Source organism: Terrapene carolina, unplaced genomic scaffold, assembly GCF_002925995.2.
Source record: "Terrapene carolina triunguis isolate 2854851 unplaced genomic scaffold, T_m_triunguis-2.0 Scaffold58, whole genome shotgun sequence".
Taxonomy (NCBI): domain Eukaryota; kingdom Metazoa; phylum Chordata; order Testudines; family Emydidae; genus Terrapene; species Terrapene triunguis.
The window spans coordinates 75,670,822-75,684,944 of NW_020664409.1; the positions used below are offsets into that span (position 1 = coordinate 75,670,822).

At 39.8% G+C, this 14,123-nt stretch overlaps 1 protein-coding gene across 3 annotated transcripts in view; it reads left to right on the plus strand.

Annotated features, from left to right (window-relative positions):
* The window catches only part of MATN2 (matrilin 2), a 103,637-nt gene that overhangs the window by 52,572 nt on the left and 36,942 nt on the right, over window positions 1–14,123 (plus strand). For all 3 annotated transcript variants that reach the window (XM_029914376.1, XM_026663300.2, XM_029914375.1), the window contains exons 5-6: window positions 1,011–1,133; window positions 11,931–12,053. In XM_029914376.1, the coding sequence (XP_029770236.1) occupies window positions 1,011–1,133; window positions 11,931–12,053 (246 nt within the window). The remainder of the gene's footprint in view (window positions 1–1,010; window positions 1,134–11,930; window positions 12,054–14,123) is intronic.

Here is a 14,123-nt window from a genome sequence, read left to right on the forward strand (position 1 = left end):
TATATATATATAATGTGTGTGTGTGTGTGTGTGTGTGTGTGTGTGTATCTTGCAGGATAGCCATTGTGCTGTCCTTTTGTGGAGAAGCAAACTGTTATTTCACAGCATAATATTTTCAAAACAGTATCCTAAACTTTGAAAAGCATTAATGTCCTGTACATTAGTTTCTGGTTTAACTTTCTATTTCTAGAAAAGAACTGTTTTAACAAACAATGTTCATATTGCATTCATTTTACATTGTGTTTATTTAAATTAATCCCTCACATTGTTCTTGAGCTATATATAGATCATCATGTTTATATGTCAAATGTACTAAATTAAGCAGTGTAGCTGATCTACATTTTTCTATTGAAATTTTACATAAAAACAAAAAGAGCCTTTTTTCAAAATTAGTCATTTTTGTGAGATTTTTTTATTTTAGAAATTTTCTGTTTTGTTTGACAAAATTGAAAAACAAAAAAAAGGGCCTTTTCCTCAGTTTTTGGTTTTTCTATTTATTGGTTTCCTTTTTCCTTTCTCCCCCTGTTTCCTTTACCCTGCACCCCTTTTGTCAGTGGCAAAAGGGAAAAGGAAAAAAAGAAAAGGAGAAGGAAGGAAAAATGTAAAACCAAAAAATGAAAAAAAAATGAATAAATGAAACATTGATTAAGTTCAGACACCTGAAGAAGATTTTTGTTTTGTTTTGTTTTATTGCAAAAACACAAACAAACAAAAAAACCCAAACTTTTATTTTTCGACCAGTCCACTAGGGCATGATCCTGCCCCATTCAAGTAAATGGGAATTTTGCTATTGATTTCAGTGGGTGCAGGATCAGGCCCCTAAGCAGTATGTGGTCACTCTTGAGAGCATAAAATTTTCAAACTTTGTCCAGGAAATGTGCTCTTAATTAGAATGTGTCATTCTCTGATGACTTATTCATATCTTCCTGAACAGCGTTTTCAATATATAAACCTATGCAATATAGAAGGTAAAGGAGTCTCATAGTCATGTGATTTTTTTTTTTTTGCAGCCCAGGACCTATGTGCTGTGGAGAAACATGCCTGTGAACAGATCTGTGTGAACACACCTGGGTCCTATGTCTGTCAGTGTTATGATGGCTATGGGCTCGATGAAGATGGAAAGAAGTGTATCGGTAAGTATTATCTTAGAAATTCCCGTTGGCACACAAGCCAAAGAGATGGGAGACAAGATTCAGTTCTGGGGGGTTGGTTTTTGGAGGGGAGAGAGTTTGACATGAACAACCTGATTAATTTTGTTCCAATCTCATTGACTTCTGTGACCAAATTTTGCAGTCAGGATAAGTTAAATAGTATGAAAGATTTCTACTAAATATACAGTACAGCCACAGGCCTTGATAGGAAATTCTCCTTTCTCACACAGATTTTAAGCATAACATATTGTATATAGATTTGTTGTTAGGGTTTTTTTTCAATGAACTCTGAAATAGCAAAAAGGTGAAAAATTGCCCCAACTAATTTCACACAGGGTTATGCTGGCATTTTGAAATCAAGTACCTGATTTTCTATTCGGAATCCATGTGGGTTGTCAGAAATGCATTGCATGGTAGTATTTAAACTGGTAGCATAAAAACAAACAAAAGCATAGACACTACTCTCAGAGTGCTAGTAATACTACTCTAGGGTTGCTATCTCTTCAGGTAGGAATCAGATCCTGGGAAAATCTGGGAGAAGGTAGACATTCCTTGAAACATCTGTTTCCATGTCAGGGTATGCTGAGGAGGTTTTCCACATCTGTTTCCAAGGGGTGGCACTAAAAGATCACTATGTAGTGGTTTGTTGTGTGAGAATCAAGTCATGGACGGATTTTGGGTGGGGCATGGGGGGCACTGCTCCCCCCCCCCCCCCCCCCCCGCAAATGGCAAGCCTCAGGGAGGCAGCCTTAGTGTGCTATATAAAGAGTTCTGCAGAGGAGACAGGAGACTGCTCCGAGCTTATGCCCTTGAGGCAGGCAGGGAGTCAGAATTTTGTTTATAAACAGAGTGGTTAACAGGTGATTAAGATAAGAAAGGGCTGTTAGGATGTTTCCTAAAGTTAAATATCTGTTCCAAGCTTGGTGAACTGCAAAAAGTAAGTAGCCTAAATGATAGAAAGTAATTGTAGATACGGGAATCGGGACAAGCGATGCAGCAAGTGCAGCTATGCCAGCAAGACACTACCCCACATCCTGTGTAACTGCAAGCCCCATTCCAGAGCCTGGCAGCTGCAGCATAACGCCATCCAGAATCGCCTAGTCAGAGCCATCCTGCCACCCATAGGGAAGGTGGCTGTGAACTCCGCCATCCCCAGAACCGACAGCCAACTGCGACCGGACATCGTCATCACCAATGAGGACCAGAAGAAGATCATGCTGGTGGACGTCACAGTGCCCTTCGAGAACAGGACCCCAGCCTTCCGTAACACCCGAGCTCGAAAGGTAGAGAAATATGTCCCTCTAGCCAAAACCTTGAGAGCTAAGGGTTACCAGGTTCAGACACATGAACTGATCGTCAGAGCCTTAGGCACATGGGACTCCAGTAATAAGAGAGTGTTGAGAGAATGTGGAATCGGTCAGCGCTACGCTCGGCTGATGTGGCAACTCATGGTGTCAGACGCCATTAGGTGGTCGAGGGCCATCTACATAGAACACATCACCGGACATCAGCAATACCAGGCGAGATGAGCTGGAGTGCCGATGAGAAACGAAATCGGAAAGTAACCGAAATACTTCCCTGATGGATTGTATTTTCTAAATGGACAACCTACCCTAAATTCTCAATTACTGAGGGACAATCTTCACTCATTGCTATATTTGCTTTCCACAACCAACTCTGTATAACTTTTCATGAGTGATGTATCCGAATACTTGAATGTTAATATATAAACTGTATTCTTAAATTTATTCACCTAAATTTGGGTTATTGCTGATTATGCACTTTATGTATCTTATGACTTTATCCACAAATACAAAGTTTGTTTTTAATCTAAACACTATACCCAGATGTACAGCCACTCTTTTCTTACCCTGTGTACTAGATAATTTTTTAACATTAGCTTTAATAAAATTTTCTACAGTTGTTTCAATTGTATTCAAGAGGTAGTAACAAAGTTACTAATATATTTCTTTGAGAAGATAACTGATTTTTTAGACAAAGGAAATGCGGTAGATATAATCTATCTGGATGTCAGTAAGGCATTTGATATAGTTCCACGTGAGAAATTATTAGTTAAACTGGAGAAGATGGGGATTAATATGAGAACTGAAAGTTAGATAAGGAACTGATTAAAGGGGAGACTGCAACAGATCATTCTGAATGGTGAACTATCAGGCTGGAGGGAGCTTACTAGTGGAGTTCCTCAGGGATCAGTCTTGGGAGCAACCTTATTTAACATTTTTATTACTGACGTTGGCAAAAAAAAAAAGTGTGTGTGTGCTAATAAAATTTGCAGATGACACAAAGTTGGGAGGTATTGCCAATATGGAGGAGGACTGGAATACCATACAAGAAGATCTGGATGACCTTGTAAACTGGAGTAATAGAAATGGGATGGAATTTAATAGTGCAAAATGCAAGGTCATGCATTTAGGGACTAACAAGAATTTTTGCTATAAGCTGGGGACTTATCAGTTGGAAGTTACAGAGGAGGAGAAAGACCTGGGTGTATGGTTGATCACAGGATGACTATGAGCTATCAATGTGATGCAGCTGTGAAAAAAGGCTAACATGGTCCTGGGGTGCATCAGGAAAGATATATCCAGTAGAAACAGGGAAGTGTTAGTATCATTATACAAGGCACTAGTGAGATCTCATCTAGAATACTGCATGCAATTCTGGTCTCCCATGTTTAAGAAAGATGAATTCAAATTGGAACAGGTGCAAAGAAGGGCTACTAGGATGATCTGAGGAATAGAAAACCTACCTTATGAAAGGAGACTCAAAGAGTTTGGCTTGTTTAGTCTAACCAAAAGAAGGCTGAGGGGAGATATGATTGCTCTCTATAAATATATCAGAGGGATAAATACCAGGGAGAGAGAGGAGTTATGGAAGTTAAGCATCAATGTGGACTCCAGAACAAATGCATATAAATTAGCCATCAACAAGTTTAGGCTTGAAATTAGGCAAAGGTTTCTAACCATCAGAAGAGTGAAGTTCTGGAGCAGCCTCCTAAGAGGAGCAGTGGGGGCAAAAAACCTAACTGGCTTCAAGCTTGAGCTTGATAAGTTTATGGAGAGGATGGTATGACAGGACTGCTTACAATAGCATGCGGCCCATCGTTGACTGCCTGTAGCAAATATCTCCAATGGCTGGGGACGGGACACTAGATGGGGAGGGCTCTGAGTTACTACAGCAAATTCTTTCCCAGGTGTCTTCCTGGTGGGCCTTGCCCACTTGCCCAGGGTCTAACTGATCACCATATTTGGGGTTGGGAAGAAATTTTCCCCCAAGTCAGATTGGCAGAGACCCTGGGGGGGGGGAGGGTTGCCTTCCTCTGCAGCATGGGACATGGGCTACTTGCATGTTTAAACTAGTGTAAATGGTGAATTCTCTGTAACTTGCTGTCTTTAAACCATGATTAGAGGACGTCAGTAACTCAGCCAGGGTTTAGGGGTCTATTACAGGAGTGAGTAGGTGAGGTTCTGTGGCCTGCAAGGTGCAGGTCAGACTAGATGATCATGATGGTCACTTCTGACTTTAATAAGTGTATCTGAGTAAGAATATACATTACAATTTTAAACCTAACCAGTGTCTCTTAAGTGACTTGCCATAAGATGTCAGAACATGTTAGTATTAGAGCTGAGTGGGTCTAATATTTAATTTTCTTTCTTGATATAGGAATTAGATACAGTGCTAAAGTCAGATAATTTCTAAGCTATTATCTGCAAAAAAACCCTAGCGTTTTCAGTTATGTAGCTCCTGGAATCATGGTGAAAGTTGCCCCTTCCCCCTCAAAAAAACCCCTGAAATGGCACCCCTGTGGGCAGGCACGGAATTTGCCCCACACACACGCACGTGGCCCCGTTGGCCTGACTGGAGCTGCCCCCCCAAATATAGAAGTCAAGCTACACCTATGAATCAAGTCTGTCTGTAGAATGTGTTGGCTAAGCTTAGTTCTCTTAAAGGAACTGGGCATTCTGTGCCTCTAATTCATACCATTGACGGTAAAGAAACAAACATAGGCCCAGGGTACTGCAAAATGAAAGCTAGAGAATGAAACTTCAGGAAAACAAATATTAAATGTGAAACACAAACTTGTCCTTAAAACTTTGTAAATAATTCATTCTTCACTTCTTCCATACTTATATCACAGTATGTTTTAGAGTAATCTAGCTCTTCAGGCTATTTTCCTTCTCACAAGCCTTCCTTCCTGGTCTTATATTTCAGGAGAATATCCTGTTCTGGTATCTTCTGTCGAAGAACTAATAAGTGCTAGATATTTGCCTTTCTCTTTCGGGCCTTGGTTCAGGAAAGCACTTAAGCACATGCTCCAAGCTAAGTTGCAATTAATGGGACTTAAGCAGATACTTAAAGTTAAGCATGTGCCTAAATGCTTTCCTGAATTGGAGTCTAGGCCCCTATACGCAATCCCACCACAATTCTTCTCAAGTTGTAAGAAATAAGTTTCCACAGCTGTACCTTCTTTCCAGCTAAATTCTTGCCAGTTTAAAGCCCCATAACACAATGTAATCTGCATCTTGACAGCCCACTTAAGTAATTTCTTAGAATGCCCTAGGAAGCAGGATGTTGTTTTACGTACTGAACTAAGTAATTGCCCATACCAATGGGCATTTTTCATGCCATTTCCCATTTTGTTTTTTATGAGAGCTATGGTTTATGTGCCCTTTGCAGATGAATCAATTGTGTGCTTAGTCCTTTGAAATGTTTCAATTACACTTGGTCTCATGATTTAAATATGGGAATATTTACTTGCCTCAGTATTCTTCTTAGCTCATTGTTTTGTTTTGTTTTCCTGGATTTGCAACTTTTTGAAGATATAAAACATATGGGTTTCATTTTCACCCATAAACAGATGTGGTTCAGATCCATGTCTGGCTTTTCAGAGGACATTCATCTGCTTGTTTCACAATGAATGCATCAGAATTTTTTCATGCTACATAACTGATGCTTCTCCATAGGTCCTAGGACTCAAGTACCATTTTAGGTTCTTGTCCTCTGAAGTTGGATTCTTTCTAGCTGGCCTCCTGTATAGAACAGGCCATAGAATTTCACCCAGTTACCCCTGTGTTGAGCCCAATAACTTGTCTGACTGAAGCATATCCTCTGGAAAGGCCTCCAGTCTTGATGTGAAGACATCAAGAGATATAGAATCCACCACTTCCCTTCATAGTTTGTTCCAGTGGTAAATCACGCTCACTGTTACAAATTTCTTACTTGAATTTGTCTGGCTTCAGCTTCCAGCCATTGGTTCTTATTATGTCTTTCTCTAATAGATTAAAATGCCCTTTATACCCAGTATTTTCTGCCTAAGGGATTATACGAGATAGTCAAGTCACCTCTTAATCTTCTTTTTGATAAACTAACCTGATTGAGCTCTCTAAGTCTCTCCCTGTAAGGCATTTTGTTTCCAGCCCTGGTATCATTTTTGTGGCTCTTTTTTGCACCTTTCCAGTTTTTCAACATCTTTTTAACAATGTGGTCAGCAGAAATGGATGCAGTATTCCAGTATCGGTCTCACTAATGCTGAATACAGAGGGCTAGTGGAACTTGTGGATATATATGTATTTAAGCACATAAAAGATTCAATTTAAGTTTCTCTGAATCAGAAAGGTAGTCACATTAACTAACCTATATAACCCCCTATTATTATTATCACTGTTGTCCTCATCCTCCCTCACTATTTCTTCTATTGTTTGTTACATCTACTTGTAGCATCTTGTCTTAAACTGGATTATAAATTCTACAAGGCAAGGACTGTGTCTTCCTTTGTATTTTTATAGCAACTAACACAATGGGGCCCCAATCCTTATTGGGACCCTGGGGCACTACTGCAATACAAATATAAATAAATGCACCTGCTTCATTGGAGATTGTTTATAGGTTCTATTCTGATGTCAGCTCCTATCCTTTCTTTAATACACAAAAAGTACATGTTTTTCTTATTCAAACATTAATACATTTCTATGTAATTTCTTGCCTCGACATTCTAGTTGTTGTCTTGTCAGTCTCTTCACCACTTCTCCATAAAGTCTTTAATGTTTTACCCAGAACTGAGCTGCATCTTTAATTTTTCATGTTTTTCCCATTTCATTCCACTAGTGTGTTGGCTTCCTTTGAAACAGAGAATCAAGTTCCAAATTCTCTTGGTAATGTTCAAAGCATTCATATCCTCAACTCCAAATTATTTGTATGATCTGGTTCTGACTTGTATTCCCTCTTATATCTTGCATTTTCCTTCTGACCTAAATCCACTTGATCTCTCAAGTACTGCTTACTTATACTTATTTTGGTGGAATCCCCTAACTCATGCTATTCACGCTGATGCCAGTGCTGGCAGGTTCAAATGTAAATGCAAAGCATCCTAGTTACACTTCTATTTGTAGATTATTTATTTTTTTGCATCATATACATGATTTCTCTTTTAACTTTTTTGAATCCCTACAATACATATGCATGGGTCAATATATGATCATTAATAATGTTTCCATAAAGTGTTAAAACTATGTAGAAATCAGCCATTCTACATTTTTTTGCAAAGAAAAGAGTGATTGGCTAACTTGCTATTCCTGTTAGCAGTGGATCTGCAAGAACTGATTTATGTGATTTGAGCAACTTCAGACTTTAAAATGGATATGTTATTATGAAAAATGTCCTGCTCCTGCCAATGTCATCAAGGATGCACGCTGATCCCTGATGGAAAATCCTGTAAATGTGAATATGTGCAGTATTCAATCAGGAGCTATAACTCTCAGTGTTCATTAGTTTATATTAAAGTATCATTCATTTTTGTGGATAGTATTTACTAGGTAAATGGTTTATTACAAAATAGGCATGATCAAAGGAAAAGTCTGATGCACTGTGTATTTAAAGATTTACAGTCAAATGGGTCAAAATGTGATGGTCAAGATGTTACTTCCCTAATACCAATAGGCCAATAAAAAGACAGAAAAATAATAGGTAAAAAGATCTTTTAACCTTTTCCTTCTGATTTGTGTACCATGTTTTTATTTTAGCTGATTATGAACACCAGGTTTGCACTGATGCCAGGTGTTGAAATGGATCTTTAAATGGCCCACAGCTGGGCAGGTTTACCGGTACCAGTGAGAATTTGGAAACCAATATGCTTAATGCACAGTCATTTATTTGAGAAAGAATCACACAGGCAGGTAAAGTTACACACTACTCATCTTTTCCTACAAGCCTTAGCTCCGCCCCAAGCATAAACCCTCAGTAACTATATTGGCCTTACACAGTATCCTGATTGTCAAACAAGCAGATATAGCTACCAATTCTAGATGGAGACTTCTTTTCTTCTCTTCTTTCCCCTCTTAGGTACTTGGTCTGTTAACTGTCCCCCGAAGCAGGGTCTAGGTCATCCCGAGGACTTCTATCTCACAGTCTCGAACCTCTTCAGATGTTAATTGGGGAACACTAACTTAACTACTTTACTTTGCTTTGCATATATACCCTTTAGTTCTCAAAGGAGTCTCATGTCCCAGAAATATGCCTTGTGGGCATGTCATTACTAATTTTCTCCTAATTAATAATTTGGAAGGAGGGGCTGCACAACAGACCCAGACCAAAACTCAATCAACATTTATCCCCTCACAAATCATTCACTTAAGCTCTCAGCGTGACGTCATCCAGAAAGGGTCATTTTGACCCATGTCTGCTTGCACCAAGCCCACTGGTCGCATGATTTTACGTGTTCTTTACCTTGTGGGCTGGTTCCCCTGCTGATATTCCAAAGTTCGATGTTGAAACATATGCACATATTGAGCTTATTTTAACCACTCAAGTGCAGCTTCAGCACTTTCAGTAATTTTCCACTTCATTTATCTAGTGCTAAGAGAATCCTGCTCCCAGAATCCTCTAGCAAGTTCAGACATACCAAGCCATATCAAACTCATGCTTGCCACATTTATTCACAACAGTCACAGCAATTCAGCACTGTTCCAACACCAGACATTGAGCTAAATAGGAATCACTGCTTGCTGAATTCTAAAGTACAGAGTCTTCACCTGGTTTAAACCCAAGGTAATGATCTGCTCAGTCAGGCAAAGCAGAGAGCAGAGTGCCAATAAAGCAGCATTCCCTGCTGTGGCTGATACATAGCATGTATGGCAGGGAATACAACACTGCAGAATTCTGCATAAAACATTGGTTTCATTACAGGTGCTGACATTCTCTCTGCTCTTGATTAAGGGGATGAAGAGAAGGATTTAATGGGACACACATGAGTACTGTCAAAGGGGCAGAGATGGTTCTCCAAGATATCTCAGCACCTTAACCATAGCAAGAGGAAGTGGTAAAGAGCAGACCACACAAACATCATCTGCTGGGCCCAGTGAGTTATTCAGGCCCTCTTCCTATTTAGAAAGGTTTACATTATCCAGTTAAGGAACAGAAACAACACCATCTAACTTAGGTGACCAGTTATACACTTCAATATTGATACTCAAAGGAATCCTCACTGCGCGCAGTTCACCAACAGTGCAGAGAATGATATTTGTCCACTCCACATTCATTGAACAAAACTGAAAAAATCAGTCTGTTCATGGACAACTTGGGCCAAAGAAAAGGTTAAATCTGCAGGCCAAATCGTGTGTTGGGAATTAGTCACCTGGCTCTAGGTGTGGTGCCTGTAGAAGCCTGTTAACACTGTTCCATATTCAGCTAGAGGAGCTACAGACTACCTCTTAGAGGCTTTATTGACAAGGAAACAATACGGCCCAGGACCATGTTGGAAAGGAAACTCGGTCTTCTGGATGGCCTGCAGGGCAAAAGACCATCCTGTGGTGACTGCCTCTTTTCAGATGAGCAAAAATCTTACAATAAAATACTTTCTTGTGTTAAACCATGTTCTCTCCCTTCAGGGGAGAGGGATCTTTCCTTCAGGGGCTGCTGGATTCACTCTCCTTTCTTTCCTGGTACTACTTCTCAGTCTTTCCATGGATATTTAACTCCATGGATATTTTACTCCATGGAGGATTTAATATCCCATTTACTAATGGAAAACTTGTTGGAAGATGTCTATTCTGAGCAAGTACCACTAATAGCTGGTGTAAAAGAAGATGAAAAGAATAAATAGTGAGACTACCAACACAGCCCAGCAGGGTTAACCCTACCTAGAGCAGGGGTTCTCAAAACAAAATCTTTGGTGGCCTCAGAGTGCGGCCACCACCTCTTGCTGGTGACCACTCTGACAATTTTTCCTAAAATACTTACCAGTAATTAACTTTAGTAAAAACAAATAAATATGTCCATATACATGTCCAAATAATTGTAATTTATTTATGTAATCTTTTTTTCAAACTCAATCAAAATAATGTACAGATGTCTCTATTCTTTACTAAACCTAAACAGAATAGAAACATAAATAAGGTGCTTTGCATGTTCTTGTCTTTTGCTGCGGTTGTTTCTTTTGCTTTTTTGGTTGCTTTTTTGTTCTAGACTTGCTACCTAGTAAGTGTGCTGCTGTGAAAAATGATATTTGTATGTTTGTTAATATCATTTTTCACAGAAGCAGACTTGCTAGCTAGCTGGGAGGCAGTGAAAAGCGATATTAACAAACATTCAAATATCACTTTTCACAGCAAAATACTCAATGCCCGCAAGCTGGGGTACAAAGTAAGCCCTGGATGGGGAGGCGGGTAGGGAGGCAGCAGGGGCCAGAGGCAATAGATGGGGAGACAGGGGAGGCAGCAGGGGCCAGCGGTGATAAGGGGGTGGGGGTGAGCTCAGGGAGAGTGCCCAAAGCCTGGGGTCCAGGCTGAAGCCCTGCAGCCAGGGACCAGAGCCCGCCGCCCCATGACCAGAACCTGCCACCCGCCACCCCAGGGCTGAAGCCAGAAGCCCGAGCCCCACTGGCCCCAGGAAGGTGGGTAACTTACCGGCTGCCGGCTCCTCTAGCGTTTCTGGCTCCAGAAGGGGGCAGGGCCCAACCCCTGCTGGCGGTCCCGGGGAAGGGGCCATTGCTCCCCCCACCCCCAATCACTGCTTAGAAGGCTGTTGCCACAAGAAAGGCCCCTGGTGGCCGCATTTGAGAAACACTGGCCTAGAGTGTGGTTAATTTGTATATGAAAAATATTACAACAGTGCAACTGGCAAGAGCACTTGGCAAGAGAGCACTTCAGCCACATACAGTCAGTCACCAAGGTTTGTTTACACTAGAGAAACTGGCAAGCTAACCACTGGTAGAAGCCAATAGGACTGCTCCTATGAGCGTGTGCTCACCGCAAAGAATAAGGGTTGCACAGTCTATCTTTTAGTGAGAAAACTGGAGAAATATAGGTCCTGTATGAATTATTATTATTTATTTTTCAGTTGTGCTCCTAATGTTCTAGAAGCTGTATAGACATAAGAAGGCACAATCCCTTCACCAAAAAGATCAGTCTAAAAAGACAGACCAACTAAGAGAGAGAGGAATGAGGGACCAAATGCAAATAAAGTGGTCTGAATCATGTCTGCTCATATGTTACTCGTTGATAATAAATCTTTAAAAAAAATAGTTTTTCCATTTTCCCCTCAACTTTGCTCTAATTTGTTGGCCTGTTTCTAGGGTGACCAGACAGCAAATGTGAAAAATCGGGACGGGGTGGAGGGTAATAGAAGCCTATATAAGATTTCATTATTTATACAGCCCTGGACATTGATCAGGACTCTTAGCCACTGCCATAATATAAATATTTAATCATATTTCTATTTGATTCTGTTTATCTTAATTCTATGTACTCTTCTTGTTTTCTTTTTCAGTTGTAGACCTTTGTGCTTTGGATAACCAAGGTTGTCAACATGAGTGTGTAAGTATGGATGACTCCTACTACTGTAGATGCCATCAAGGATTTATTCTAAATCCAGACAGAAGAACTTGCAGAAGTAAGTTGTGATGAATTTTTAAGTACTATGATAAATTTGCTCTCCTTATACCTCCTAATTTCCAGTGGTGATTCTCCCACTGCTGTTCCTGAAGATGCTGAGGACATTCAGTAGAATGTCAGGGATGGACTAGCTCCTGGAGCCATAGGAAATAAAAGCAGTGGAAGTTTCCTCCTTCTCTGGGGACAAGGAGTTCTTAACATGAGGCCATGCTTCTCCCTAGGTAGTAAAATCAAAAGCCTTTATGTTGCATGATCCCTTTGGATTGCCAGAGTCCTTTATTTTGAGTGTCCTCCTTCCTCGTGCAGTAGACCAGAAAAACATATTAATTTTATACAACACAATTCTTAAATTTTCTTTGTTTATAAAACAAGTTTAATAATTAAATGCAAAATGCCCTGTATTAAGGCACTGTTAAGGTTGCATAGCTAAGTATGCCACATTCAGGAAATGTAAAAGGAAAGGTTGAATGTACAACATTAACTCTGCTTCTTTCTATATATGGATTATGATAAAGAAACTTAATTGCTGTGGGTGTGAGTGGGTGCAGCTCTATTAATTTCAGTAGAGTTACACTGCTTATACCAGTGATTAATTTAGCCCATATTTTTAACAGTGTGAACAAATACAGTTTATGAAATAATGCAGTACAATATGACAAAGAGTTTTATACAACCCTAGAAACACATGGGTGTCTAAGACAACCTGTGATTGTAAAAGGCTGTATGATAATGAAACACTATTAGTCAGAGTACATTTGGTGCCAGTCAATGTAGCTGGCAACTTGCAGGCCCTGGTAGCCTTGGCAGGCGCCAGTCAGATGCAGGTCTATTAGAATTTTAAGTGAAATACATATTTCTATACTTGTGTGTGTATATATCCACAGAAGCATGCAGTTTGAAATATTCTCAGTACAGCATAAGTGCCTCCCGCTGCTTGGGCAGCAATCCAGATCCATTGTTACCCCAAAATTGTGGAGGATTTTAGAATGTGGGATTTTTTTTTTCAGTTTAAACTGATCAAAGACCTTAAAACGTCATAAAAAAGCTTAAAGGAAGTTAAATCTTTACATCAGCTATGGGGATTAACTGATATTAGTTTTAAACTGTTGTATGCATTTAAACAGATCTAAACCTCTCGAGCATTTTAACCTGTTTAAGATGCTTTAAATACTTTAAATCAGTTTAAAGTGCAAAAAACATTCCCAAAACTACAATTTGAACAAAATCAGGTTGGATAGTTGTAGTGGGGAAGGTAATATAATACTGAATAAGAAGCAGCAGCCAAGCAAGAATGGGCTGGAGCCAGGACAGCATTGGTTAAGATCAGCTCAGTTCAGGATGCCCTTGCTGAATTTAAACATAAATAACTTTAAAACTTACCAAACCACTTCTCTGTAAACTGGACTTCTTTTATGTCTTGCAAACCAAACCAAGAATGAAGAAAATGGACTGCAAATTGCAATTGCTTTGAAGTTAGAACATTGTTCAGATTAGCCTGGGATTAGACTAAACTGATTCAGAGCAAGGATGTGTCAGAGTTCCCCTGTGTTCTAAGTCACACTGGCTTTAGGTCAGTGTGAACACACAAGAAAAAGCTTCAAACAACTAATTTTTAAATGTTCAAAGTTTAAAACTCAACATTATTTTCTACAAATTTGGCCTGACAAGTAAGTCTCAGTGAGAGCAGCAAAACTAGCCAAGATTCAACCCATGCTAAGAAAGATGGAGCTAAAATGGTCAAACAAGCATTTTTTTTTTTTGGGGTGGGGGGGGGAGCTTTGATAAATGCACGACTGGATTAAGGCATAAGCACTAAAGCCCAAGCCTAGGGCTCCAACTCCCAGAGTCATTTGATTACATCATAATTTTGGCTTTCATTTACAAAAAGAAAAAATATTAAGCTTCTAGCCCCTTATGGTCACAAAGAAAAGCCCGAAACATAAATAAGTGTTACCAAGACAGCTTGAAACAAAAGCGCTGAGAGGTGTGAACTACCCATCCATTTCAAAGTTAACAGCAAGACACACTGCTCTGGGGGTTTGCCAACACTAGCCCAAGCAGGTATACC